The sequence below is a fragment of the Chinchilla lanigera genome, unplaced genomic scaffold, assembly GCF_000276665.1.
Source record: "Chinchilla lanigera isolate Chin_1 unplaced genomic scaffold, ChiLan1.0 scaffold00049, whole genome shotgun sequence".
Taxonomy (NCBI): Eukaryota; Metazoa; Chordata; class Mammalia; order Rodentia; family Chinchillidae; genus Chinchilla; species Chinchilla lanigera.
In genome coordinates, this window is record NW_004955450.1 from 2,871,504 (window position 1) to 2,899,336 (window position 27,833).

At 56.0% G+C, this 27,833-nt stretch overlaps 3 protein-coding genes across 11 annotated transcripts; 1 reads left to right on the top strand and 2 right to left on the bottom strand.

Moving 5' to 3' along the window:
- The first annotated feature begins 1,073 nt into the window (after positions 1-1,073).
- On the top strand, positions 1,074-11,240 carry Man2c1 (mannosidase, alpha, class 2C, member 1). Of its 4 annotated transcripts, none has more exons than XM_005393509.2 (26): positions 1,074-1,221; positions 1,307-1,432; positions 1,764-1,887; positions 2,796-2,866; positions 4,364-4,541; positions 4,774-4,963; positions 5,769-5,875; positions 6,002-6,112; positions 6,438-6,530; positions 6,621-6,737; positions 7,004-7,099; positions 7,190-7,335; positions 7,661-7,784; positions 7,989-8,110; positions 8,200-8,285; positions 8,421-8,601; positions 8,763-8,860; positions 8,967-9,099; positions 9,309-9,413; positions 9,493-9,649; positions 9,753-9,896; positions 10,145-10,254; positions 10,340-10,419; positions 10,575-10,723; positions 10,805-10,914; positions 10,992-11,240. In XM_005393509.2, exons 1-26 carry the CDS (start codon positions 1,121-1,123, stop codon positions 11,116-11,118), a joined length of 3,186 nt encoding a protein of 1,061 aa, XP_005393566.1. In that variant the 5' UTR covers positions 1,074-1,120; the 3' UTR covers positions 11,119-11,240. The 4 variants fall into 4 exon arrangements, with proteins under 4 accessions (XP_005393566.1, XP_005393567.1, XP_005393570.1 ...); XM_005393510.2 differs by having other exon boundaries at positions 1,076-1,221; positions 8,421-8,576; positions 8,990-9,099; XM_005393511.2 differs by having other exon boundaries at positions 1,077-1,221; positions 8,421-8,576; positions 9,005-9,099.
- Positions 11,241-11,840: 600 nt separating this feature from the next.
- Positions 11,841-18,090, bottom strand: Neil1 (nei-like DNA glycosylase 1). Of its 5 annotated transcripts, none has more exons than XM_005393519.2 (10): positions 16,585-16,770; positions 15,799-16,233; positions 13,859-13,978; positions 13,702-13,765; positions 13,459-13,558; positions 12,990-13,117; positions 12,773-12,800; positions 12,604-12,665; positions 12,259-12,409; positions 11,841-12,127 (listed from the first exon to the last, which is right to left on the bottom strand). In XM_005393519.2, exons 2-10 carry the CDS (start codon positions 16,230-16,232, stop codon positions 12,057-12,059), a joined length of 1,158 nt encoding a protein of 385 aa, XP_005393576.1. In that variant the 5' UTR covers position 16,233; positions 16,585-16,770; the 3' UTR covers positions 11,841-12,056. The 5 variants fall into 5 exon arrangements, with proteins under 5 accessions (XP_005393576.1, XP_005393573.1, XP_005393574.1 ...); XM_005393516.2 differs by lacking the exon at positions 16,585-16,770 and adding an exon at positions 17,947-18,090 and having other exon boundaries at positions 11,842-12,127; positions 12,259-12,430; XM_005393517.2 differs by lacking the exon at positions 16,585-16,770 and adding an exon at positions 16,818-16,948 and having other exon boundaries at positions 11,842-12,127; positions 12,259-12,430.
- A 2,326-nt stretch (positions 18,091-20,416) lies between these two features.
- Commd4 (COMM domain containing 4) lies at positions 20,417-23,506 on the bottom strand. Of its 2 annotated transcripts, XM_013518817.1 has the most exons (8): positions 23,430-23,506; positions 22,092-22,163; positions 21,869-21,934; positions 21,679-21,718; positions 21,358-21,477; positions 21,172-21,252; positions 20,752-20,928; positions 20,417-20,665 (listed from the first exon to the last, which is right to left on the bottom strand). In XM_013518817.1, the coding sequence occupies exons 1-8, from the start codon at positions 23,430-23,432 to the stop codon at positions 20,625-20,627; spliced, it is 600 nt and encodes a 199-aa protein (XP_013374271.1). In that variant the 5' UTR covers positions 23,433-23,506; the 3' UTR covers positions 20,417-20,624. The 2 variants fall into 2 exon arrangements, with proteins under 2 accessions (XP_013374271.1, XP_013374272.1); XM_013518818.1 differs by lacking the exon at positions 21,172-21,252.
- Positions 23,507-27,833: the final 4,327 nt, after the last annotated feature.

Below are 27,833 nucleotides of genomic sequence, written 5' to 3' on the forward strand. Positions count from 1 at the left end.
GGTTTTTGGTTCCTGGGTTTTTAAAACACAAGCAGATCTCTGTTTCTAGGTTTTGTAGTTGTAGGGGGACAAGAGACTGAACCTAAAGTGCAGGGTGGCACAAAGCTTGTGGGCAGAGGTGGTTCCAGGCGGACAAACATTTGTACTGCGTAGGGAAAGACCTTGAGGCTGTCTTGCAATGGAGTTGGGCCTGTGGGGGGAACTGGAGGAGCAGGACCCTGCAGTGTTGTCTAGAGTACCTGCCTGGAGGTCAGGATAGAATTTCAAGCCCCGCTCAGGAGAAAACCACAACCCAACAACGCAGTCAGCAGACTGGGGACCTTTACCTGCAGCCACGGTTTACACCGCTTTTTTACCTTCCTGCTTGATACCTGGCTTCAACCTCCATGCTCTAAACCCAGGGAGCATTGTTTCTGTGTAGAGCAGAAAGCTCTTGAAGCCACAGCTGGCATTCTGTCCCTAATCACCTAAAAGTATAATCTTTTTTCCTGGTGATTTTATAAACAAGGAAAACTCTTGACTACCTCAGGAGAACAAAACGGCTGCCACGAGCGGTAAGGATGCGAATGGAATTGCAGGCCCTGCTTCTGGGCTCCTGGGCTGTTCTGTTCTCTGTGTTGACTGGCTTTAGTCCACTGGGTGTATGCCTTAGGCAAAGCGTTAGCAACCAGTGAACCTGAAGTAGAGCGTGTGACAGGAAGGAAAGGTTTTGGGGTCCCTTCTCCCTGTCCTTGGACACTGCTGCCCATTGGCGTGAAAGCGCCCATCCAGGCTGCCTGGCTCTGTGCTACCAAGGCTCCGGCGAGACCTGGGGACAAGGGACCTACTCCTGACAGTTGCTTCAGGACCTGCCAGGCCGAATAATTGGTCCAAGTCCATCCTAGGGCCCTCGTCACACTTCCCGTTTCATTTAGATTCACCTGCTGCCTGCCTGCGCAGATGAAGTAGGAGAGCCTGGAAAGCGCAAATCGTTTTCAACTCGGCTCAGCTCGAGATTAGGCTACTGAGAGCTGCCAGTGTTGCAAGGAAAGCGGCCCGTGTGGGGGGGGCGGACACCGGAACCTTTGGTTCCCGGCCTCAGCGGCATGCAGCCGTCCGGCAGAGCAGCGGGCGCCTGGCGATGGCGGCAGTGCCGGCTGTGAAGCATTGGCGCACGGCGCTAGAGCGGGTGGAGAAGTTCGTGTCGCCACTCTACTTCACCGACTGCAACCTCCGCGGCAGGTGCGAGCGGGGACGGGGACCAATCCAGGGAGACTTGCGTAGTGGAGCGGCCGGGCTCGGGAAACACATCCCACTCTTCTACCAGGCTCTTCGGGGACCGGCGCCCGGTGGCCGCACTCGCCAGCTTTCTGACGCCAGAGCGGCTGAGCTACGAGGACGCAGTGCAGCAGGACTTCCGCCCAGCGCAGGTCGGCGACTGCTTCGGACCCACGTGGGTAACCTGGTGGGAGCCTGCCCGAGGCCACACCCCCACCCTATTTCCCCGACCTGCCGCTGGGGTGGCACAGCTCCCCCTGCCGGGCGGCTCGGATTCTGCGAACTTCCTGGAAGTTTCCACCTGGTCCTTTCTCTGGGACACTTCTAGGCGCGCCTCTGATTGCCTTTCCCTTCCCTTCCCTTTTCGCCCACCCTTCCCTCCTTTCTTGTGGCTGAGTACTTTGCTGCAGACGCGGAGCAGGTCTCAAGCTCCTGCTGATACTTCAACCCAGGAAGTCAGCCAGGAGGGACTTCCACCTCTGGGCACATCTCCCTGGCTCTTGTAGATGGTGGACCTGCTGGTTCCGGGTGGAGCTGATCATCCCCGAGGCGTGGGTGGGCCAGGAAGTTCACCTGTGCTGGGAAAGTGATGGAGAAGGCCTAGTCTGGCGTGATGGGGAACCAGTCCAGGTGAGTGGCCCTGCCCCAGGACCAGGTACACGTCTGAGCCCCAACTGAGTGGCTCTACTTGCAGGGCAGTCTCAGGACTTAAGGACTGTGGAGGTTATACTTGGGCACCTGTGCAATGCTGGTTTCAATAAAGTTTTATATTCTGTGTAGTACATTCTTAGGGAGAAATTTTCAGAGTTTTCGATGCTATAAAGTAAGACATTTAGGTTATCTTCACATCAGGCTTAAGCTTTATAATCCTACAGGGCTGGTCTTTTTTTTTTTTTTTTTTTTTTTTGTTTTGGTTTTTCTCCGGTACCGGGAACCGAACTCACAACCTTGCGCTTGCCAGGCAGGCGCTTTTGCCGCTGAGCTAAATCCCCAGCCCCCTACATGGCTGGTCTTTATGTTCACTTACAGATAAGAACCAGATAGACTTTTGTTCACTGGTTCACACAGCTTTCATTCCAAACTGGACTCTCAGTCTGGGGTTAGGACTGTTGTGTTTCCTGTCCTAGAAGGAAGAACCCTTCTCCCTCCCTCTCTCCTCTCCTCCCTTTTGACCCAACTAGTGGGCACAGCCACCTAGTACCCACTCCATAAAGTACTGGGGACGTAGCAGGGGCAAAGCGAATCTGCCCTGGCTTTATGGAGTTTCTCTTCACATATTTAAAAATTCAGGCTACAGTGGCCATCATAAACCACACCCAGTTCTGTCCAGAACTCTTGACATAAGACCATAAGCTTTTCCACTGGCAAACAAGTACCATTTGGTGGTCAGGATGCTTACTGCCATGGGATGTGGGGCCCTGCCTAGGAGAGAGAGCCTAGCCCTGGAGACCAGGCAGAGGGGCTGGCCCGCCTCTGCTTATGCATCCCTTGAACTGTCCAAAGATGTGGGCCCTGCCACTTTCTCCCCTCCCTATTAGGGTCTAACCACAGAGGGTGAGAAGAACAGTTATATCCTGACCAACAAGCTGGGAGAAGGAGACTCCCGGAGGTGAGTGAGTACCTGTGCCCTGGTGGACACTTGGGTGGACAGAGAGAAGGCCTGAGGGACCTTAGAGGTACTGCTACATCCAGCATAGCCATTATCAGAGTCTGGTTGAGAAAGTAGGCCTTTGCCTGACTAAAAACAGTGTTTACCTTCTTGTGGTAAGTACAGACGAGCCCAAAGAAGTAAATCTCTCCCATTGTCCACCACTTAGAGAAGACAGTGTTCATATTCTCAGTGTTTCAGTAAAAAATCATTTTTACTGGTTGAGTTAAAGTGCTTTGATTCTCCCTCCACCATCACCAGGGAATTGCCCAGAGGCTTGCTCCTACTGGTCAAGCTGCCTACCATTGAGCTACACCTCTAGCTCTGCTTTGATATTTTGCACTGACTTTTTACATCCCATAATATAACATGGGCATCTTATGATACCACGTGAAGAGCTTCATAGACATTATTATTTTGTTTTCTATTTATTGAACACTGTTTCAGGTACTTCTACATACTGGGAATATGGTGGGGAATAATGTAGTCCTCAACAACAGAGAGACAGAAATACTCATGAAAGTCAGGCAAGATGGCACATGCCTCTAAATCCAGCACTCTGGGAGGCTGAAGCAGGTGAATCACAAATTTGAGCCTATCCTTTGCATCTTAGCAACTTGGCAAGACTGTCACACACATACACACACACAGGAGGCTGAGGGTGTAGCTCAATGTGAAGATCTGAGGTTCATTTCCTGATAGTGCTGAAGAAAAAAAGGAAAACTCATTTTTATAAAACACATGAAGGAAACTATTTTATGATAAAAAATTTAGAAAGCATTTCTCATTATAGTATCATGTCTTTTTCCTAAAAAGAAAAATGAAGGGTCTGAAAGAAAATGCTAGGAGTTGAGTATGGGATGTGTTCTAGAGAAGCTGGCAGTAGGAGAGTTTTTTTATTTTGGGTTTTTTTTTTTTTTAGACAGGGTCTCTATATAGTTCAGGCTGGCCTTGAACTTACTATATAACCCAGGCTGGTCTCAAACTCGCAGCAGTCCTCCTGCCTCAGCCCGCTGAGTGCTGGGATAATAGGCATGGACCAAGGAGCCTGGCTGAGAGGAAGTTGAAGGCTTCCCTCGGCCGAGGTTACCCTGAGAGACTTGAATGGAATAGCTCCCACTCTTGCTGGCTACTGGAATTTGGGCTGAAAAGTCACACTTAATACACAGGGTAGGTTCTGAGGCTAAGGCAGTACTTTGCTTATACAACTTTGGAAACAAGAGGCTAAGAAGTGGCATGATTCACAGGCTTCCAAGCCAGGCCATTTACTATCCCTGACCAGGGCAGGATACTCAGCAGGACACAGCTTAGGCCTGGGGTTTCTGCCACAGACCTGGCCACTGTGGATCCTCTAGGTGGTGGGTTGGGAGGGGCAGCTGGACACCTCTGTGCTCCTTCCCCGGCCTCAGGAGGTCCCTGTGCATTGCTTGGCCTGAGGCTGCCTCCCCGTGTTTGCAGCCTGACCCTCTATGTGGAAGTGGCCTGCAATGGGCTGCTGGGGGCTGGGAAGGGAACCATGATCGCCCCCCCTGACCCCAAGAAGATGTTCCAGCTGAGCCGGGCCGAGCTGGCCGTGTTCCACCGGGACATCCACCAGCTCCTGGTGGACCTAGAACTGCTGCTGGGCATAGCCAAGGTACTGATACCCCACACCCTGGTCACACTCTAGAGCCTGCTCTGGATGTGTTGTTTCTTTGGCTAGGTCACTGGGACTCTGGAATCCAGGGCAAGAAAAATTCCCTAAATAAAGGGAAATGGCCTAAGGGGAGACAAAGGGCTGGAGGCCCTGCTGGGAACCCTGTAAAGTCAGCTGAGCCCAGTGCTGGAGCTGTGCTTGAGAGGGGACTCAGGGGCAGAATCCCTCACAGGGCCTCGGGAAGGACAGCCAGCGCAGCTTCCAGGCCCTGTACACAGCCAACCAGATGGTGAATGTCTGTGACCCTGCCCAGCCTGAGACCTTCCCAGTGGCCCAGGCATTGGCCTCTCGGTTCTTTAACCAACGTGGGGGTGAAAGTCAGCATACTCTTCATGCCATGGGGCACTGCCACATTGATACAGGTAGGTGCCACAGGTTGGGTTAGCTGGGAAGGAAGAAGCCAGAGCCCTTGAATCCTAGCTGTGCCCAGGAAGCACTGTGTAACTCTCAGCAGTCCCATGCCCTTCTTGGGCCTCAGTTTTTCCACCTGTAAGATGGGACAAGGGCACTCAACTATGGGCTCTTACTGTGGCTTAGTTATTCTGTCAACAAAACTGGCTGTCTCACAGGTCCTATGCCAGAGGCTGGGGTAGCATCGCAGAGGTGATGGCTACAGAGTGACCACAGCTATGGTGACACATGGGGATGCCCTGTGGGGAACCCAGGAGAGGCACTTAACCCAGCTGAATGGAGCAGGGTGTGATTGAGAACATTGTACTGGTCCTCAAAGACAGAAGGTGTACAGTTAACTGAGACTGGGCCCAAGCACCAGTATCATAAGTCAGCTCTGGTCTTTGGGAGTTCATTGTCTTTTAAGGTCATGAGAAGTCCACATTTTCAACATGCTTCCTACCATGTTGATTCTGGTACAGAGGAGATTTCTGAATCACAGAACGAGATTCTCTGCTGTGTCACAACTTGGGGTGTATGTTTGTATGTCAGGGTGCACGGTTCCAGACAGGTAAAGAAACTGAGGTCTCCTTCCCCACCCTCTCCGACCATGCAGGGGACTTGAAGTGATAGCTGAGGAGGAGATCATGGCCCCCAGGAGTGAATGGCCTGGCCCCTGGCCATGAGAAGGGCTAGAATGGCAGGGTGCTGGGACAAGGAAGAGGCAGGGGACCTTTGGGGACCTCTCCACTGCATTCTTGCCCTCTCCCTCTCCAGCCTGGCTGTGGCCCTTCAAGGAGACTGTGCGGAAATGTGCCCGGAGCTGGGTGACAGCCCTGAAGCTCATGGAGCAGAATGCTGATTTCATCTTTGTCTGCTCCCAGGTCGGGGGGTCGCTCCCTGGGACAGGGTGGGTCCTGGAGCTCCCCGCACCCCAGAGCCCCAGATTCTCAGCCCTGAGTGAGGTTCTTGTCACCCTGGGCCCATCTCTGTCCACCTCTGCCCCACAGGCACAGCAGCTTGAGTGGGTAAAGAGCCATTACCCCGGCCTGTATGCCCAGCTTCAGGAGTTTGCCTGCCAAGGGCAGTTTGTGCCCGTGGGAGGCACCTGGGTGGAGATGGTGAGTGCACCAGCCTCCCCTCAGTCCCAGTCCCCATGGCAGTGGCCTTCCCCCACGTGGCCAGCCCCTTGGCTGGATGGGTGATTTTATGGAGGCTGCTTCTGCCCCCTTTGTGACACTACTTAGTCCCCCGGGGTTCCCAGGGGAGTGGGTCTGATCCCAGCACCACCACAGGAAGATGCACTTTCACACTTGGCAGGAAGTGAGGAGGTGGGCACTTCCTGAGGCCCAGCCTCTCCTGCATCAGGGATGTGGGGCTGGCCCACAGCCCTGCCTGCCTTCTGCCCACTCAGGCTGACCAACTGCCTCTCCTTCCCCTCACCAGGATGGGAACCTGCCCAGTGGAGAGGCCATGGTGAGGCAGTTCCTGCAGGGCCAGAGCTTCTTCCTGCAGGAGTTTGGAAAGCTGTGCTCTGAGGTAAGTAGAGCTGCCACTGACATGGTGTGGCTGGGCTCTCCCAGGGCGCTGGGTGCTGAGGCTCAGTCCTACCTGGCCCTGTCTCTACAGTTCTGGCTACCGGACACGTTTGGCTACTCAGCGCAGCTACCCCAGATCATGCGTGGCTGTGGTATCACACGCTTCCTGACCCAGAAGTTGAGCTGGAATTTGGTGAACTCCTTCCCTGTGAGCACATCTCAGGGTCAGGGTCGCAGCAAGCCTGTTATCTCTGCCCAGGCTTAATGAGAGGCCCCATTGCTTCTCAGCCTTTTGGCTAAGATCAAGTGTAGTATTGAGAGGCCCCAGCAGACCCCCAGATCCCCATGCAGAGTGTAGTAAGGGGGTGGGGCTCCATCAGCATTGTGCAGTAGGCAAGCCAGCGCAAGGACCTGTTCAGGAAGGCCACCTTGCTTCAGCCTGACCCTCTCCCCTGACTCTGTCCCCTGCTCTAGCACCACACCTTTCACTGGGAGGGGCTGGATGGCTCTCGTGTGCTGGTCCACTTCCCACCTGGTGACTCCTATGGAATGCAGGTCAACGTGGAGGAGGTGAGGGGTACCAAGGGCTGGATGAGGGGCAGCTAGAGAGGGCCAGGCATCCTGGGCTAAGTGGGCCCACACGCACTGCCCTCCATCCAGGTGCTGAAGACTGTGACCAACAACCAGGACAAGGGGCGGGCCAACCACAGTGCCTTCCTCTTCGGTTTCGGTGACGGGGGTGGCGGCCCCACTCAGACCATGCTGGACCGTTTGAGGCGCCTGGGCAACACCGACGGTCTGCCCAGGTCAGGCTTAGCTCCCATGTAGCCATTTCAGCCCTGGTCTCAAAAATTCACTGTGCTCCTGCACTGGGCTCAGCCCCTCCACCCAACCTTGTCCTCCAAGCCCTGTCCCCCAACTTCTCCAGGCTTCACCTAACAGGGAGGTGGGAGGGGCAAGCACCATAGTGGGCAGGAGCCTGAGCCCACCAGAGAGAGAGCAGTTCCTGAGTTTCTGGAACCTGTGCTGGGTGCACAGGAGCTCTGTGGGGGGGCTCCCCACTGGGGCTGTACCTCTTGTCTGTGTTCTTGGATTGGAAAACTGCAAGGCCCAGGCTTTGGTCTCCCTCAGGGTGCAGCTGTCTTCTCCCGACCAGCTCTTCGAGGCACTGGAGAGTGACCAGGGCCAGCTGTGCACGTGGGTCGGGGAGCTCTTCCTGGAGCTGCACAATGGCACCTACACCACCCACGCCCAGGTCTGCAGTCTGCTGGGGGCAGGGCGGGGGCAGAGCCCAGCTATTCCGTCCCAAGAAGTGACATGCAAGGTCTAGGCCCCCAGTGTGCTGAAGGAGAAGTGCTGGGTGGAGTGGGCAGTGGGGTTTGCAGTTCAGGCGGCTCTAGAATATCCTAGGGTACTCAGGTAGGCTCCAGACTCACCCACCTCTGCGCCCTGGGCACAGATCAAGAAGGGGAACCGGGAATGTGAGCGGATCTTGCACGATGTTGAGCTGCTCAGCAGCCTGGCTCTGGCCCGCAGTGCCCACTTCCTGTACCCAGCAGCCCAGCTACAGCACCTCTGGAGGTCAGCCTGACACCTGCCCCTGCCAACTCCAGACCCCTCCACCACTGCCACTGCCAGCATCCCATCCCCACCCTTGCTGCCCTCCATAGGCTTCTGCTCCTGAACCAGTTCCATGATGTGGTGACTGGAAGCTGCATCCAACTGGTGGCAGAGGATGCCATGAAAAACTACGAAGGTAAGGCTGACAAGTCCTGCTGCCCTCTGCAACTCAGGGCTGAGCTCAGGGCCTCTCCCTGCCACGCCCCACCTCCCCTAACCCCTGTGGAACATACAGGTTACCCAAGCCCATGACCGACCCCTCTCTCCACAGACATCCGTTCCCATGGCAACACACTACTCAGTGCTGCAGCTGGTGCACTATGTGCTGGGGAGCCTGGGCCCGAGGGCCTCCTGGTTGTCAACACACTGCCCTGGAAGCGCACAGAAGTGCTGGCCCTTCCCAAGCCTGGTGGGACCCAGAGCCTCGGTAGGAGCAGAGAGGAGGAACCCAGGTCACCAGACCAGGAAAAGCACACTCCCCTGGGGGTTTCTAGGGGTCTCAGGGTGCCTCATGCCAGAGAGTAGGAGCCATAGCCTTCACCACCCTGCTTTGACCTGAGCGAGGTGTCTGGACGGTCAGTGGCTCACACTGATGACTGGGCCTCACCCTCAGCCCTGGTGACCGTGCCCAGCATGGGCTATGCGCCTGCTCCCACCTCCACCTTGCCGCAGCCTCTCACACCCCAGCAGCCAGTATTCGTAATGCAGGAGGTGAGTCCTGCGGCCCCCGGGAAGACAAGGCTGTCCTAAGTGCTTCTGAGCCTGGAGCCAGGGGGCTGGAGCTGGGCCGGGGGTCAGGGGGGTTGGTTGTGGGAAGCCCCTGCAAGCTCAACCTCAAAGTCCCGCCCACCCAAGACTGACGGTTCCGTGACTCTGGACAATGGCATCATCCGAGTGAGACTGGATTCAACTGGCCACCTGACGTCCCTAGTCCTGGTGGCCTCTGGCAGGTGCCAACCCCTTGCTGTCATTTCTCTATACCTTTCTCCCCGTCCCTTGGCTACAGTTGCCCACTAGGGCCTCACCAGGGACCCACTGTGGATGGGGCAGGCTGGGCCAGGAGTTCCCTGTCCCCACTTACCCTGCCCTACTCTATCAAGTATGGCTGGAGCGCACAAGGTCATACAGATGTGAAGTGCCAATTTCCGTGTCCTTTCAGGGAAGCCATTGCTGAGGGTGCTCTGGGGAACCAGTTTGTGCTGTTCGATGACGTCCCCCTATACTGGGATGCTTGGGACGTCATGGATTACCACCTGGAGACACGGTATCCACTGGGCAGGACTTGGAGGACAGGAGGTGGGGATATAGGCTGTCCTGGCTCAGTGTCCCCCTCTATCTCACAGGAAGCCCTTGCTGGGCCAGGTAGGGACCCTGGCTATAGGCACTGAGGGTGGCCTTCGGGGCAGTGCCTGGTTCCTGCTGCAGATCAGCCCCAACAGTCGGCTCAGCCAGGAGGTTGTGCTGGACATTGGCTGCCCCTACGTCCGTTTCCACACAGAGGTAGCTGGGACAGGGTGGTCACCACCTTTGCCAGGAATGGCTAGGGAGGCGGGATTGGTCCCAGCTAGGGGTGATCCTATCTTCCCTTCCCTTGTGCTCCCAGGTACACTGGCATGAGGCCCACAAGTTCCTGAAGGTGGAGTTCCCTGCCCGTGTGCGGAGCCCCCAGGCCACCTACGAGATCCAGTTTGGGCACCTGCAGCGGCCTACACACTACAATACCTCTTGGGACTGGGCTCGATTTGAGGTCTGCCACAGAGTAGAGGAGGAAGGGGCTTGGCTGGGAGAGAAGCTGCATGGTAGGGAGAGGAAGCGGAGGAGGACCAGCAGTTGCCTTAGTTTGATACTCATGAGGAGGTGAGGCAGACAGGTTGGGTGGCATGCCTAAGGTTTGCTAAACCGGGGGCTAGAATTCAGTCCTAGTAACAGGCATGCTGAAGACTAGAGGCCCAAAGAAAGGAGTAGGGTGACCAAGTTGGCATGGGCCTGCCACAGGTGTGGACCCACCGCTGGATGGACCTATCTGAGCATGGCTTTGGGCTGGCCCTGCTCAACGACTGCAAGTATGGAGCCTCGGTGCGAGGCAATGTCCTCAGCCTGTCGCTGTGAGTGGGCCCTCCCAGGCTGGGCTGTTGTGGGGGTCTGGTCTTCCCAGGCCAAACTCCAGCCCTGCCCTCCCTCCTACCCCAGTCTGCGGGCTCCTAAGGCTCCCGATGCCACCGCTGACATGGGGTGCCACAAGTTCACCTATGCACTGATGCCACACGAGGGTGAGTGCCAGGCATGCCAGCGTTTTCCTATGCCGAGATACCCCCTACCCTTATTGGAGCCTCAGATAAGTCACCCTCCTTGGGACATACCCTAATAGCCTGACCCCTGCAAAGGGTTCCATTTTTACCATGTGTGCCTTTCTGGCCGTGCCCAGGCTCCTTCCAGGATGCTGGTGTTATCCCTGCTGCCTACAGCCTCAACTTCCCATTATTGGCACTGCCAGCCCCAGGCCCTGCCCCAGCCACTGCCTGGAGTGCCTTTTGGCTCTCCTCCCCAGCTGTCGTGTTGGAGACTGTTAAACAGGCAAGCAAGGGGGAGCTCTCCAGGGTCGCGGTCCCAGGCTGGCCATGCCCCGGCCTACCCACCACCTGCCTCCCTCCCTAGGCCGAGACCACAACCCAGAACCGCACGCTGGTCCTGCGGCTGTACGAGGCCCACGGCAGCCACGTGGACTGCTGGGTGCACACATCGCTGCCCGTTCAGGAGGCCGTCCTGTGAGTGGAGGCGTGGGATGGGGTTGAAGGTGGGAGTTCCACCCTCTCTGGCCCTGATGACCCCACCTGTTCCATAGCTGCGACCTCCTGGAACGTAGAGATCCTGCTGGCCACCTGCCCTTTCAAGACTCAAGCCTAAAAGTCACCTTTTCTCCCTTCCAAGTGAGGTCCCTAGTGCTCGTGCTCCAGCCTCCATCAAACTGAGTACCTGGGGGTGATGTTTTGTTTGTGCAAGACATTGGGACTCAGTTGCCTCCCCAGCCTGAAACAAGGACCTGTCACGTCTGGCACAATAAATTCTTGGCTCAGTGCAGCCTTGCTAGTCACTCCTGCTGGCTCTCCTTGGGGCCTGTCTTCAGCTTTGGGGAAGAAGGGGAGGGTTTCTTCCCAGGGATTTGGAGACAGGGTAAGATCGAAGGTTACCTTTGTGGGCAGTGTGTGGGTAACAGCCCAGAGCCTGGGGACTGAGATGAGGCGAGGGCCTGGGAGGAGGCCAGGTGGGTGCGTTCTAGCTGGGCCTATGGGAAAGCAGTGTGACCAGTCAGGGCCAGGCTAGGGGACAGCCACTGGGCCTGAAAGAGCCTGGCCTAGAGGAGCTTAGAGCCTTGGCTGCATGTTATACATTTGGTTTGTAACACACCACCTCCCATGCTCTGATAGCCAGAGCCTTGAGGACAGGTAGGGGTTCAGTCTGCCTTGCCAAGGAGGTCCCATCCCCAGGGCTGGCTGGGCATCAGGCTTCATTCCAACCTAGCCATTGAGCCAGGCATGGGGTCCCCACATAATCCCAGCAGCACTTGAGAGGCTGAGACAGGAAGATTGCCACAGATTCAAGGCCAGTCTGGGCTACATAGTGAGATCCTAAGAAAATAAATAAATAAAAACAACCTAGCCATTATAGATCTGCAGCCAGCCGAAGAAGTGCCAAAAAGTTCAAATTTATTCATTCATTTAAAAATACTGCATTTTCCATATGGGCTTTAAAAATGTGGAATATGGGGTACAATTAAAAACATCACAGTTGAGCAGGGAACAGCCACAGGCCGCAGCCATACAGCCCTTCCCGTGTTGCTTCTAGGAATTCAGACAGGCCAGGTTCGCAGCAGGGCACCCAAAAGAGTAAGTGCAAGCAAGGAGACCAGCTAAGAGGCTGCGGTGCTCCCAGACTCCTCAGATGGGGTGTCAGCCTTCCTCTTCTGGGGTCTGCGGCGGCCTGGGGGAGAAGAGGAGAGGAGATGGTGTGCTAAGACCCCGTTCCGGGCCTGTGCAACAGCCTTCCCCCACCTGTGCACATGTTCCTACAGGGCGGGCATCCCACCTGCTGCCCGAGGCCCACTTCCCCACCTGTGGTGGCCTGTCGCCGCCGCCTCCTCCTTCTGCCTTTCTCAAGGACTGTGGGAGCTCCTGGGTCATGTTGGAGGCCTGGCTCCTCAGGCTGCTGGGCTACAGTCACCTCAGGAAGGTCCCTCTGAGCCTCTGGTGTCTTAGAAGGGCCCTTGATCACAGGTGGAGGGTGCTTGGTAGAAGAGACACAGGTCCTGAGGGTCCCTGGTGGGCTTCCCTCAGAACAGCATATGTTGGTCAGGACTTGCCCACCTCTGTGTCAGGGCCAGGCAGCTGGCCCTAAGCCCAGCCTGGGAAGTGCAACCAGGGCGAGGGTGCGTGGGAGGCAGGGGTTGGCAGCCGTACCTCCATTCCATCCAGGGGTCCTGGGTGAGTTTCCTGGGATTTCTTTTTTCGGGACTTGCCCCCTACAGGACACTTTGCTGGGGTTTGGGGGTCCTGTAGCTTCAGCCCTTCCTCTAGCCACCCACTCCATGGGGCGGCTCCTTAGCTTGTTACATCAGCAGTTGCTTACCTTTGGGGGCCAGGGGGCCAGGATCCCCCTAAAACAGAATAAGCAGAATTGTGGCATCTGCCTGTGTTGGACAGGAGCAGCTTTCCCTCCCACCCTTGGCAGAGGGGAGGGCCATCATAGGAACGATGTGGCCCTTGGGGACCTCCGTGGCCTCCAGGCATCTCCACCCCACCAGTTTCCCCGGGTTTTGTGTGCCTTTGAGCAGCAGAGCCCAGACCTGGAACCAGATGGTGCGGCCATTGCGGTCCCGCAGGGAGCTCATGCCCGGCACACTGTAACACTGCAGCCAGGCTCGGAAGGCAGCAAAGTCTTCCTCCCCTTGTTCCGACCCGTAGCCTTTGCCTCCTGTGGAACACAGGGACCCAACAGAGGTCAGAGGCCTGCTGACTCTGGGCAGGAAGAGTGGGACCTGGTCCCGTGCGGCCCAGACCTCAGCCACACAGCTATGACTGAGGCAGCAGCCAAGCTCCCCTCTTGCCACTCACTGTGTCATCATGGCTGTGCCTTCCCCACTCTGGCCCAGCCTGCAGTGGCCCTGCTTGCTGTGTTGCACCCTAGAGGAGTCAGGCACTGGCCGGCCAAGAAGGCTGTGAACTCCCACCCCCAGTGGGGGAGCCAAGCCCAGGAGGACAGCTGCCCAGGTTGCACAGTAGAGGTCACAGGCTGTTTTGTTCCCTGGGCCTCACCCAGCTGGACCACTTCCTTGGGCACCGAGTGGCAGAGTTCCAACAGGTCTGGGTTCTGTAGCTTGGCCCTGATCTTCTGGCTCAGAGTAAGTTCCGGGCTCTGGAGAGGGGCAGGCAGAGCCTGGCTGTCAGCTTGGAGCAGGGCCCCAAAGGGGCTCATCCCCTCCCCATCCCCCTCACATGGAGCCAAGCTGGGCCACCCCACACCCAGGCCACATGTCCACATCCCCAGGGTGCCCTCACCAGCCGGTGACGCTGCAGGGCCTCCAGGACTGTACGTGCCTTCTCAAAGGGTGGGATCCTCAGCCTGGAGTAGCAGGGGACAAGAGGGGGCCATGCTGAGCCTCGACAGTGGGAATACCTGCCCCCCCCAGCCCATACCCATGGCCTGCCTACTGACCGGAACAGGATTTCTGCTCGCAGGTAGTTGCCAATGCCGTTGAAGAACCGCTGGTCCAGGAGGGCCTCACAGATGGGCCGGTTGAAGGCCTTATCTGCCAGGTTTCGGAGCACATTCTCCCTGGGGAGCAAGGCCTGGGGTGTGAGGCCTGTACCCCACTCCTGAGGAAGTGGGGAGGAGCTGGGAGAAACTTACTAGGTGCAAGGAGACGAAACAGGGCCCCAGCTCTCCCTGTCACAATGCTATTTGGGCCGGGAGCCTCAGGTTTCCTATCTGTTCGGTGGGGACAATATGAAACTTAAATTTATTACGAAAGGTGAAAAACAGCAATCAGAAGCAGCATGTTCAGGGGCGCATGAGTCTGTACGTGTGCGTATGTGCTCAGGACGCTTGAGCACAACGTGAGTGAGCACAGGGCCTCTGGTGTGTGTGATCCAGAGCTCCCTTTGAGGACCCCAGTGGCTTAGGCTATGCGTGTGGGTTTGATCCTGCTCTGAGGGGTATCTGGCTGACCACCTGCAAGGGTTGAGGGTCCTTCCCCTACTCCCAAAGAAGCATTTTGCAAAATGCTTCTTTAGGGAAAGACTCAGAGCAGACTGGCTGGGCTGGGGGCATGAGAGTATGATGGAGCCAGAGGACCAAGTCTGGGGAAAGAGAAGACCACAAGAGAATGAAAGGGTCTCTGGGTCTGCTCAGGCTCCATGGGCTTCCCAGCAAGAGGGCCCCCAAAAGAGCCTTGCTGTCCATCAAGAGAGAAGCTTCCAGCAGGCCAGTTCTACACCTTCTACTCAGGGCCAGCTTGGAGCTCTGTAGAAGGTTGGTAAGGCCTTCTTCCTAGCTGTCCAAGAAAGTTAAGGTGCACAGAAGCCAGGACCCAGGGCAGACTTGTTCCAGAGTGTGCACCCAGGTTCATACTGGGGCAGGCCAGAGATGCACCAAGTCTTCTGAGGCCCAGCTGTAGGCACACTGTCCTCCTCCCCCCGCCCCACCCCAGGACTGAGAACCTGCTAAGGCCATCTATGACTCCGGCCAGTTGGAATCCTCTCCTCTCCTCTCAGATTTGTGGGGCTCTGTCCCTCCCCAAGCAGCCCTACCCAGTGCCCCCACACCGCCATCAAAGTCACCCTCTGCACCTTCACCTGCTGGATTTTTCCCAGCTCATGTGCCTCAGTTCATCCTGTGTTTCCTGTTCCCTCCCAGCTGATGGTAATGCCCAGCCCAGGGCAAAGCTGGCACAGATTAGTGACTGACTCCTCTGAGGGGATGGAAGTTGCTGGTGCCCTGTCATGTTAGGAGAGTAGTATCAGATCCCAGGTGGGGTGCTACCTCTCCTGCAGCAAGGGACACTCACAGAGGAGACCCCAAGACACAGACTCATGGGCGGGCAGTATATGGGAGGCCAACCTGACTTAGGAGCTGTCATCAGGCAGCTTCCCCACCAGCCTTCTGAAACAATCCCTGTGCTCCAAAAGCGGTGAGTCTGCAGATTGAACCCAGGGCCATATACATACCGAGCAAGGCTCTACCACTGAGCTACATCCATAGCCCCTCTTTAGGTTTTATGTTTAGACAGGGTGGCTCAGCAATCCTCCTGCCTCTACCTCCCAAGAACTGGGGTTTATAGGTGTGGGCCACTCCTGGCCCCAGCCTTGCTTCTTTTTTTTGGTTTTTCTCCGGTACCAGGAACCGAACTCACGACCTTGCGCTTGCCAGGCAGGCGCTTTGCCGCTGAGCTAAATCCCCAGCCCCCCCAGCCTTGCTTCTTACCCTCTGCTCCTTCTAGGGAGAGGGAGCACCAAGAAACTATGGCCTTTTGGGTGCAAACTGCAGCCCATTATAGTGATTCTCTGCTCAGGCAGTGGCCTCTCTCACCCCGGGGCTCAAGGAGCCGACCAGGGTGGGAGCACTACCTTGGTCCTCATACCGGGTGCCAGTCCTACCTGAACTGTTCATACTCCAGCAGGACACAGGGTCCCCGATCTGGGTGCCACTCGCCCCCCAGGTCCCAGCGGCCAAAGCGACGGATGTCCACGAAGCACAGGGCCAGACGGGGGGCAGGGGAAGCCGTGTAAAAGCGCAGGTGGGCGTGGGGTGGCAGGGCCTCGGCGGGCGCCAGCTGGAAGGAGCCGGTCATCCCGAAGCGGAAGACCAAGGCCAGTGGCTCCCGAGTGGGCTGGGCCCCGGGCAGGGGGCTTAGCGTCAGGCGCAGCTCCTTGCCCCGGGCCGTGGCCGAGATGCAGTAGGCGCTGCTCTCGAAGGGCACCTCGGGGTTGCGGCTGACCGGGGACTTCTCCACCGCCCCACAGAACACCAGCCCGCGGCAGGCCTGGTTCAGGAAGCAGCTGGCCAGGTGCAGCTCGGGGCCCTCGGGCATCCTGTGAGGAGGCGACAGGACAGGCCAGTGAGGCAGGCGTCACTTGTGTTAGTCAGAGGAGGTGACAAGAGTCAGGATCAGCTGGGGCTGGCCGGAGATGCTGTCCCCACGCAGAATGAGCGACAGCCCCGGGAGCTGGACTCCGTTGGGGCAGCGGCCCCCGTCCTGCTCACTCCCTGCTGCCCCGGGCTTCCCTGCTGCCTGTAGATCAAGTCCCAACCTCTCCGGGCCATGCGATCCCTGTGCGGCCGACCCGCCACTCTTTTCCGAGGAGGCTCCACGCACCCCGCTGCTCCTCCGGCTCCCAGATCCGGGGGACTCTAGCCCTGCCCCCTCCACCCACGCCACTCACCCGCCCCGAGCGAGCCCAGATTGGCAGAAACAACGCTCAGGTCCCGCGACCCCCCGGGGCTGCTTTCCTGTGGTTAGGGCGCCGCGGGAGCTGGCCTGGGAGGCTTCAGGGGTCTGCAGCCACCAACACCACCACCAGCCCCCCGCCCACCCCTCCGCCCCACTCTCCGCCCCACTCTCCGCCCCGGGTTCGTGGGCGGGGCCCGAGCGCAAGGGCCGCCGGGAGAGGAGTACAGTGCCGGGAGAGGAGTACAGCTCCGGGAGGCGCTCGCCGTCTGTTCCCGATTGTGAGCGTGAGCGGGGCAATCTGTGGACCTTCCCTTCGGGAGGAGGGCGGGTCACAGCTGGGGCTGCAGTGGGGGAGTCGCTGCGGATCCCAGGCGGGGTGACACCTCAGCAGGAAGCAGCTGCTACGCCCCCAGCACAGATGTGAGCGCAGGTGCACGTAGGCACTGCCCCTGGGGACCCGGTGGTGGCCGACAGTGTCACCGCGCACACGTAACACAAAACATCCACGCTGTATGGCAGATGGGGAGTGCACCCTCAGTAGGACCCAGGGGCCCAGAAACAGCCCATTTCCGATTTTTGGTGTTGTCTGAGGTAAAATTTAGGCCAAAACACAGAGACTCAGGCACAAAGCCAGCACAGATGTGTGGCTGTGGGCAGGTACCAGATGGACTCAAGGAAGGGCCGGGCAGAGGCCCGGGGGCAGATGGATGACAGCGACCAGTCCTGTGTGGCTGCAGTGTCGCTGGGGGCCGGTCTAGGTGGTGAGGACAGAAAGCTGCATTTCTCTAAGTGCAGCGGGCACTGGTGTCTGTCCACAGACATGATTTGCCCGCCATCCTATTACTGGTTGCCCCACCTCATCCACTTGTTTATGTTAGCAGAAATATTTTAACTTGGACAAATCATGACATTTTATCGTGAACACGTCAGCAGCTCTAAAAAGCCATAGTACCTTTAGCAAGCCTAAGAAAGTTAACCATGACTTCTCAATGCTAATTCCTAGTCCACATTTAAACTCCTCCACCTTCCCCAAACACCCACCCCGCCAGGGATTGAACCCAGGCCTCAAAATCCTAAGCAACTGCCCAGCCAATGAGCCATACTCTCCAGTCCTCTTCTTTTTCCCCCAGTCCTCTTTTTAATTGTTTTATTTTGAGACAGATACAACTTGTCATCCTCCTGCTGCAGTTTAGCTGGGTTTATAGGCATGTGCCATCACACCCAGCCCAAAACATCTGTTAGAGCTGGTTTGCTCAAAGTAAGGATATGCCTCTACTAATTTAATCTCCGTGGAATCAGCCATCCTACCCATCTCATCTTTTTTTTTTTTTTTTTTTTTAACTTTGGCACTGACCTTTCTGAAGAGTCCAAGCCAGTTGTCACTCGAGATAGGTACTCCCTCACGTTCTGGATTGGTGTGAATGTGTCCTCTAGGCACCATTAACCAGGAATGAGGTCTGAATGCTGGATCCTGTGTATTCAGGGACACCTTCTAGGTGCTGACCCAATATCTGCTGGTCCTGCTTTAGTGAGACTCAATTTGCCTAAGGCAGACACTGTCACAGTCACACTTCTGTGCTGCGAAAGTTACGGTTCACATCTTATAACCACTAAGTAAGCTGTGGGGTGATTTCTTCTTGTTCTCATTTAGAGTGTTTAAATTAAGATATAATTTGCATACAGTACAATTCATCTTTTTTAGTGTATTTTTTTCCTTTTATTTATTTAGTGGTACTGGGAATTGAACCCAGGGCTTTCCACTAAGCTACATTTCCCAACCTTTTCATTTTTTGAGACAGGGTCTTGCTAAACCACTAAATTTTCCACAATCATAAGTTCCAAGGGCTTGAACTTATGATTTTCCTGCCTCAGCCTTCTAGAGTGCTGGGATTACAGGCCTGAGCCACCACAGCTGGCTTTAGAGTATGACTTTTGATAAACACATAGGGCAGCTGTTGCCACAGTCAGGAGATATGAGCTGGGTGTGGTGGCAGACACTTATAACCCCAGCACTCAGGAGGCTGAGGCAGGAGGATCACCATGAGTTGGAGGCTAGCCTGGGCTACATAAGGAGTTCCAGACCAGCCTCAGCTACATAGCAAGACTCTGTCTCAAAAAACAAACTAAGCCGTGAACAGACCAAGGGTTCGAGGGTGGGTGGGGGCAGAGGGCTGCTCCCCATGGAAGAGCAACAAACTTCGGTTGTGCCAGTCCAGAGCTCTTTGGCACATCCTGCATCTGAAGTTAGCACCAGTGCACTGCACATCACAGCAGTAAGAAGTGACCTCACCGTAGCGTGAACACACTTCACACTCCCCAACTTGCCCAGGCACCTTGCAGGCAGCACCTCATCCTCACACAGGGTCTCACAATGTTGCCCAGGCTGGCCTCCAACTTGAAGTTCTCTTGCCTCAGCCTCCCGAGTAGCTAGGCTAACTGGTGTGCACCACCATGCCTGGCTTGGACTCATGCATTTTTCACATTCAACATTTTAAACTCCATCACAGTCCTTATCTCGCCACTGTCCTTCGATTGAAAGAATTTTTATTAGGCTCTGAGGTGAGATCCAAACATGGAAACACAGTTGCTATCCATAAGTGCAGGCTCAGAAGACAAATGACTGAACAGAACGTGATGTCCCATGACCGCCAAGAGTAGCTGGGACTCTCATGAGGACAGACGCTGCCCCAGAACCAGCGGCTGGTGTGTGAATGCATAGGGCGAGACAGGCCTTGCTGTGTGATTTTTTCATGTAGTAGCATTTTCCTATTTCTTATTAGTACACTTGTGATACCATCACTGTGATTAGTACACATAGTAGATGCCTTTACTGTGGGGAAACTGGTGCATATACACTGTGAGTCTTCATAGATTTTACTTCTTTCCCTCTGCGCTGTCTCCCCACATCCTCAGGTCCCCTTTCCAGCCATTCATTCAAAGAACTAACTCTGATTCACTGATCGCTTGTATTATTTTAATCTCAATTTCACTAATTTCTGCTCTGCTCTTCGTCATTTCTTTCCTCCTATTAGTTTCTGATTCAGATTATTTCTTGTCTTTCTAGGACCTTGAGCTGCACCAATAGGTTACTAACTTGGGCTCTACAACACTAAACCTCCCTCTTAGAAGTACTTTCATTGCGTCCCATGGGAACTGGGATGTTATGCTTTTGTTGTCCTTTTTGTTCCTTTCCATTGTCATTTGATTCTACGAAGTTTTTAAATTTCTTCCCCAATTTCTTCTGTGATCCACTGATCATTCAATAATGTATTATTTAATCTCCATGTGTTTACATAGTTTCTGTGGATTCTTTTGAGGCTGAGTTCTAGCTTCATTCTCTTATGATCAGTGATATGCGGGGGCTATTTCTGTTCTTTTGTATTTGTTTAAGATTGCTTTATGGCCTCAGATATGGTGTATTTTGGAAGAAGTTCTATGTACTGCTGAGAGAAATGTGTATTCTATCACTGTTGGATGAAACCCTTTGTAGGTATGTTAAGCTCAATGGTTATGTTACCTCAATGTAGGTAAGCTTGTTCAATGGTGTGGTTTCACTCTAATGCTGATTTCTTTCTGGTTGACCCAATAGTGAGAGTATTGAAGTCTCCCACTTTTTAAGTCTAATAGTTTCTGTTTTATAAAATTGGGTGACCAGAATTCAGGGCATGGGAATTTACAGTTGTTACCTGGCTTCCCACTGCGGATGGGCCGTGCATTCTGCCTTCGCTCAGCAGTTGAGAAAAGAAGGGACAGGCAGGGAGGTCAGGATGTCACTTAGTCTCTCGTGGAAACCCTGGATCAGAAACCAAAAAGGGAAACACACACTCCTTTATACTCTCTTTATTCTTCCTGCCTTTCGAGGGGAGGGAGGCAATGCAGGAAAGGCTCTCAGGAGTCTGCGCTGAACTCTTGAGTGAGAAACCAGGAGATGCAAGAGGCCTTGGCCAGGCCTCCCACATGCAGAAATGAAGCCACCCCTGAAGTTAGGGGACAGCAGCTTGACACAGACGGCAGCTGAGCTCCTCCTCCTCCTTAACCCAGGGCGCTCATCAGGGCCTGGGCCTGCTTCATCTCTGTGGGGAAAAGTGGCAAAGGGAGGCCATCAGCGAGGTGGGGAAGGCCACACGCACCTCCCTCCCCCAGGGCAGTGCAGCCTCACCTGCCAAGAGGACCTGGAACTTGTCCGCTGACAGCGCCATGGCCACAGGCTGGGCCACAACACCGGGGGCCGCTGCCACCTCCAGCTGCAGGTGCACCAGGGGCTCCTCCACAGAGCGAAGCAGACTAGAGGACAGGGTGTAGTCCACGCGCCAGCCCACGCCCACCAGCCTGTTCACTGCAAGGGCACAGGATGCAGGGCACATTCAGGTATGTGAGCCAGGTGGGCTTGTCCCTATCCCAGTCCGGTCCAGCCTGGTCTGCAACCTTCAAGGCCATGTGGCCTCTGTCCAGGCCGGGCACAGAGCGGGTGCTCATAACAGGCTTCAGAGAACAGAAAACCAGGCTGCAGTCGGAGACCCGGAGCCAGGGCAGACACTGCACACACAAACACACCCACACATATGCACACCCCACTCACCGCGCAGGCTGCAGGCACGAAGGGTCTCCTGCAGGGCGCCCTGCTTCTCCTCGTAGCAGCGGCACAGGCTCGCTGCGTGCTCTGTGGGCAGCAGTACACTTGGGTAGCAGTGCCCAGCCGGGCCCACATAGCCCCACTCCTGCCAGCAGCCGCTGCCCTGGGTCCTGACCACTCCCCCTGACCCACCTTTGGGGAGCCCCAGCTGCTGCAGCTCACTGGACAAGGACTCGCCATCTACGCTGTGCTTGGCTGCACTGGACAGGATAAAGCTCAGCACCGCCACTGTAGCCTTCACGTCCCCAGACTCTGGAGACCAGAATAGGAGGTGTCATTGCAGCCACAGCCATCTCCCTGAGGCACAGGCCCCATGACTGCTCCCCTAGGAGCTGGCAGAAGACTGGGCATCCCCGCTGGGGGGTTATCCCTTCCTGCACTAAGGCAGGGAATACGAGGGGACCAGGCTAAGTCCCAGGTCACCCAGGATGTGTGACACAGCAGGCTTCTCACCAAATTTGGCATCCGCTGTGAGCTTCAGGATCTTTTCATACTGCAGAGAAAGGAGGCACTGAGGGGGTGCAGAAGCCACCAGCCCCATGCCCCCAGCCTGGACCCTGTGGGAAGGATGGGCTGGGCTGCAGGGAGGGATGGGGTGTCTGGGAAGGCCGCAGGACAGCAGGGTGACAGGCCCTGTACTCACATCGATCCCCTGTCCCAGAAGCTCCCTCAGCACCTGGCTACACAGCAGCCGCAGCTTCACAGAGGACTGGAAGGGAAGTCCCTGTGTCACCTGGACCAAGCTGACTGGCCCTCAGTGCTAGGGGCAGGGTCAGAGAGGGCAGCCACATGACCAGGTCACAGAGCATGAGAACAGCTGAGTGACCTCGCCATCCCCCCAATCCACATGGACCCGTGCACTCAACTATCTTGGCCAGTGTGCTGATCTCCGCCAGAACCCAGTCGGGACAGTCCAGGTCCCCGCAGAACCGGAACCTCTGCAAGGAGTGAAGCAGACAGGCTATAGGAGGGTGAGGTGTAGCCAAGACCCATGCTGCAGACAGTCACTGTGGGCAGCTTGTTCTCCCCATCACCCAGCTGTTTAGAGAACTCTTCCTGACCACAGCCACCAGACTTTCTCTTATGCCCACTCTAGGCCACAATCTGCCAACTGGTGCCTAACTATATGCCTTCCCCAGGGCAGACCCATCCCAAGTGCTACACAGCAGAAGCCCAACAGTGCCCGAGGAGATCCTTCACCCCATCCCTGCTGAGGTTCAGCCACACCATTTCCCTGCTGTCCGGCTTTTTTTTTTTTTTTTTTTTTTTTGGTACTAGGAACTGAACTCAGCACCTTGCGCTTGCCAGGCAGGCACTGTGCCGCTGAGCTAAATCCCCAGCCCCAGGCCCACCAGTCTTGCTCCTGCCTTCATCCTCGATATCCCTCTCACCCTGCTCTAGCCTCTGCTTGAACAATGCCTCAATGGATGGGCCCTTCCGGGTCCCACTTTCTAAAGCGGTCCCTTCTGGGCGGCAGTGGGGGTTCTCAGTATCTTCACGCGAGCCCAGCGAGACTGGGCTCTGTGCGCCTGCCCTTCCCCAGCCTCCATTCCCTTCCCCGGGGTCTGCACACCACCTCCCATCCTTACGCAAAACTCGGGTACAAGGACTGTGCCTCATCCAGCTGTATTGTCCTCGGCTCCCTCATTGATGTACCCTCAGGAAGCCCCCTAATTTAATCCAATCTACACAAAGCCCAGTTAGCCTCTGCTCCTGGAGTGCTTTGCTGTTTTATTTTGGAATAGGAGGACTGAATCTTAGTCTTAGCACTGAGCTACATTCCCAGCCCTTTATTTTTTATTTTGAGATAGAATCTTGGCAAATTGCCGGGGCTGGGATCGAACTCTTGATCCTCGAGCCTCAGCCAGAGTGCTGGGATCACAGGCGTGGACCACCACGTCCAGATGGAGTATTAAACTTGACGCCAGTGCAAGCTCTGACTTTCCCTACGCTCCTCAGCTGAAATCCCAGGCCAGGCAGGACCCATCTGTGCAGGGCTACAGGGCGGATGCCCCAAGCCCGGTGCAAAACCGCTTCCTGGGGACAGCGGGCGGCTTCCGGAGGCGGGCCTGGGTGGGGGAGGAATCCACGGGAGGCCAGAAACGGGCGCCTCAGGACGCCTCGCCGCGGGGAAAACAGGGCCACCCGGCTTCCCGATCGCCTCGACTCTGCTCCCTAACCCGCCGGCCCGCGCTCGTTCTCACCATGGCGCCTGGAGCTTGCAGGCAGCGATTTCCGGTGCGATCAGATGACCACCTACTGTCACGTGACTGGAGCTTGTTTGCGGAGGGGGCGGGGCCGCGGAGAGGGCGGGGCGCCTGAGGAGGCTACCACTCGAGGTTCTCTTTGTTACTATTCTCAAATAATGTATTGAAGCCAGGCGTGGTGGTACATGCCTGTAATCCCAGCACTCGAGAGGCAAGAGGATCAACATGAGTTTCAGGTCAGCTGAGACTGTCTCACAAAATATCCAAAAACTAAAAAATAAATATATATGAACTTTATTGAAATATGATATGTACAGGAAATTGAACATGTGAGGTGTCATCAAAATATACAGTGAATATTTAAATTTTTAAAAATTTTTAGTCAGTAAAAGACACATTGCCATGAATTTCCCCAAATCCTCCCCCTTACTTCGAAGACATCCCATTGATCTTGATGCTTTTTTTTTTTTTTTTTTTTTTTCTTTTTGAGACAGGGTCTTGCTATGCAGTTCAGGCTGGCCTTGAGCTCACTTTGTAGCCCAGGCTGGTCTCGAACTCTCAAAGATCCTCCTGCCTCAGCCTCCCAAGGGTTGGGATTACAGGCGTGCGCTACCATGCCCAGCCATCTTGCTGCTTTCTGAAGCAAGTCTGGAAGTCCACTTTCCTGAGTGTCTTGATGAGGTATGATAAAAAATACAGTGAGTGCTGCTGCCCACTCCCAGCCAACAGAAAGGCAGAGTCGGAAGAACACTGCAGTGTGTCCTCATCTACCTTATTCACCAGATCTGGCACCATGCAACTTCTGGCTTTTCCCCAAAGCCACAATGGCCACGAAAATAAAACATTTTTAATGGACTCAGGACATTGAGACAGCCGTCAAGCATCCCAATTCATGCCACCCCACTCTGGACCTAGGGTGTGCACATCCCCAGGCCAGGAATGGTCCCAGTGTGACCTCCTGCTTCTGCCCCATGGCACCAGGCAGGAAACAGCCTACTGGACACCATGCCCATACCTGCTTGCCCCCTTAGGGACTGCTGAGCCCCAGACCTAGCCTGGTCCCAGCCACATCCACTGAGGCTACAGCCCACAGGAGCTCTGGGTCCCCAGCCCGCATCCTCTAGGCTGAACCATAGAGGAAGTGTTGGGTTCCAGGAGGTCACTGCAGTGCCGTCCATCTGGCCTTCTCCTGCTCATGGGTTAGGGCAAAGATCCGGCAAGGGGCCTGTGTTATCTGTGACTATGCATGCTCTTACCTCTGCAACCCCAAGGACACCTTCACCTCCAGACCAGACCAGCATCCAGCTGTCATTCCCCCCGCCCCCTCCACACCTGTGTCCACATCTGCTGCTGCCTCCACAGAGCTGGGCTCCCCTTTGCACCAGGGGCTGACCACATCCAGCCCGAGGCCTTCCCAGCTCTGGCTCCCTCAGGACCCCTGGGGGTGCTGACCCCACCTGGCTGCCGCTCCAGCCCTCCCTGGCCAGGCAGGCTCTGTACAGGGCTCAGTGTCCTTCACCCTGGGACCCAGGCACACAGCACATTCTGTGACCTTCAGGTTCACCAGTGAGGCTGTCTCCACTACTTTTTTTTTTTCCACCACTTTCTGCAGCTCCGAGTCCCTGGGGCACTTGGCTCCTGAGTGGGTGCCCCCACCAGGCTCTGTGGGCCCCCTGTGGCCTGCCTCCCTGCTGAGCACCCCAGGCCTGGCCACTCAACTCTTGGCCCAACCTGGCAGAAGTGAGCAGTGGGAGCCTGGGAAGCAGAAAGCCAGGGAGATCCAGGGAAGAAACCTCCCTGCTGCAGAGATCTCGCCTGGCATCCAGAGGAGGTTCTTGCTGTGTGGCCCAAGGCTGCTCCAGGAACCCATGTGTCCTGGCACCACCAGAGCCAGGCACTGTTGTGCCTCGGTTGGAGCCCTGGGTGACAGCGGAGCCTTGGGTGCCATTCTGCGCCTGACCGCCAAGGGGAGCGCTGAGTAGCTGTCCGTCATTCATTGGTTCATTCCTTCAGTCTTTGTTGTTGTTGTTTGTCTTTTTTTTGAGACAGGGTCCCGCTGTGCAGTTCAGGCTGGCCTTGAGCTCACTCTGTAGCCAAGGGTGGTCTCGAACTCGCAACGATTCTCCTGCCTCAGCCTCCCGAGTGCTAGGATTACAGGCGTGCGCCACCATGCCGGGCTATATTTGTTTTGTTTTTTGTCTTTTTGAGACAGGGTCTCATTATGCAGTTCAGGCTGGCTTTGAGCTCACTTATGTAGCCCAGGCTGGTCTCGAACTCTTCTTAAAATTACTGGGTGCCCGCTAAGGGTTAGAGGAACAGGGCTCCTGCGCTCGGGTGGGTTTCTGTCTGCACAGGGAGAAACACAGAAGAAATGATGAGGGTGTCACTGCAGACACCTAACAAGCTAGAGAAAGGGAGAGACAAGCCCGGCCTGGAGGCGCCCTTGAAAGGCTGAGGCAGGAAATCGCAAGTTCCAGCCCAATTTCCCTGGGCAGTTTAGGACTCCGTCTCAAAAATAAATAAAACAGCCGCCTGGTGGCGCTCGCCTATGATTCTAGCACTGGCTGCTAGGGCAGAAAGATCGCTGTGAGTTCGAGGTCACCCTGGGCTACATAGTGAGTTCAGGGCCAGCCTGAACTGAATAGCGAGATCCTGTCTCAAAAGACAAACAAACAACGACAAAAATAAATTTGAAAAAGGGGGAAGGTGCAGACAGGCTGAAGACATTCCCAGCATGTGAGGTAGCCCAGAGGGCACTATTCTAAGAGAGGGGCAGGTGCTCTGGGGTGAAGGGAAGGGAGCGGAGAGGGAGCAGCAGGTGCCAGGATCCTGGGTGACAAGGTGGTCCAAGGAGGGCAAGCAGGCAGGCTCAGGCCTCTGGTCCTCAGCTCCTGCCCCTGTACCTCGAGGCTTTCCCCACCTTCAAGGCTGTCGGTGTCCTGATGCTCAGGTGAGTGAATGCAGCACAGGCCACCGTCCCCGGCTGCTAGCCTCACCTGTCCCCTGCGACCTCAGTGGCTTGAGGCTGATTCCCCTGAACAGCAGTGCCAGGGACACCAGACAGCATCTGGGTACAGTGGGGAGGTGGAGGCTGTGGGATGGGCCGGAAATAACCTGTTAATAGACGCTAGCCCCCTGGGGTCAGGTTCTTTTTGGTTCTGAGCCTCTGGGGAAAGAGAACCCCAAACAGTAGCTCTGATTTTGTGAGAGTTCAAGAAGGTCCAGGTCATCGCAGCCCCACTTGACAGTGAGCTCTGGGTAGACTCAGAGCCCTCTAGCTAACTTCTTCCCAATGCAGGGATTGAATGCTCCCAGTGATGGGGAGCTCACTATCTAAGCTCCAGCTGATTAGGAAGTTTTCCCATTCGATGACCTGAAGTTTCCCTCTGTGACTTCCTGGCCCAGGGTCTCAACACAAGTCTTATGTCCCCACGCCTGGGATGGAAGTACGAGTTATTCTAGATCCTCAGCCTGCTGTTCTTCCTCAGCCCCCTGCCAAGGCAATGCCACCCCCAAAGAACGTGGCCAATGGATCCTTCTCTTACACGCTTTCAGGACTCCTCAGGTCTGTCACCTTCCTCTCTCAGAGCCCTGCTCCTTGTGATGCAGCCAACGGTACTTTTCTCAGTGTTGCCCGGACAAGCATCTCCGGGTTTATAGCCACTGCAGCCTGGCTGGGTGGCCCTGCCTGAGCTGTCCAAAACAACTCACCCTCGGGGAGCTGACTCTGCTCTCTCCTGGCTGCGCCATTCAGGCAGGACCCACAGCAGTCTTCAGGAAAGGGCGCATCAGTCTTTTTTGCGGGGGAGAAGGGGTTTGTGGCAGGGTTTCGTTAAGTATCAGGCTGGTCTGGAACTCAAAATGTATCCCAGAGCCGGGCGTGGTGGCGCATGCCTGTAATCCCAGCACTCGGGAGGCTGAGGCAGGAGGATCAGTGCGATTTTGAGACCAGCCTGGGCTACAAAGTGAGCTCAAGGCCAGCCTGAACTTCATGGCGAGACCCTGTCTCAAAAAGACAAAAAAATAAGTATCCCAGGTTGGCCTTGGACTCGCGGCAAGCCTGCTTGCACTATCATGCCCGGGAGGAAAGGGTACACCATTCCCACCTCAGAAGCAGGGTGGCCTGGGCCTGCTTTGCTCTTGCCCCGCCTCCACTGACTGGGTGGGCTCAGCTGGGCCCGCCCCGCCCCTTTGGGGCAGGGAAGCAGGGTTTCCTTCCACAGCCGACTCCGCCCACAGCCCGGACTCCACCCTGGCCCCGCCCACACGGCTCCTCCTCCCTTCACCTGCTCCCCTTGACCGTGGTCCCGCAGCCTTTGGCAGCCCTGGGTGTGAACCCTGAGCCCCAGAGCCTCCACCTTTCCCAGGAACCTGAGAGGGAAAGGCTCCAGCTGAGAATTA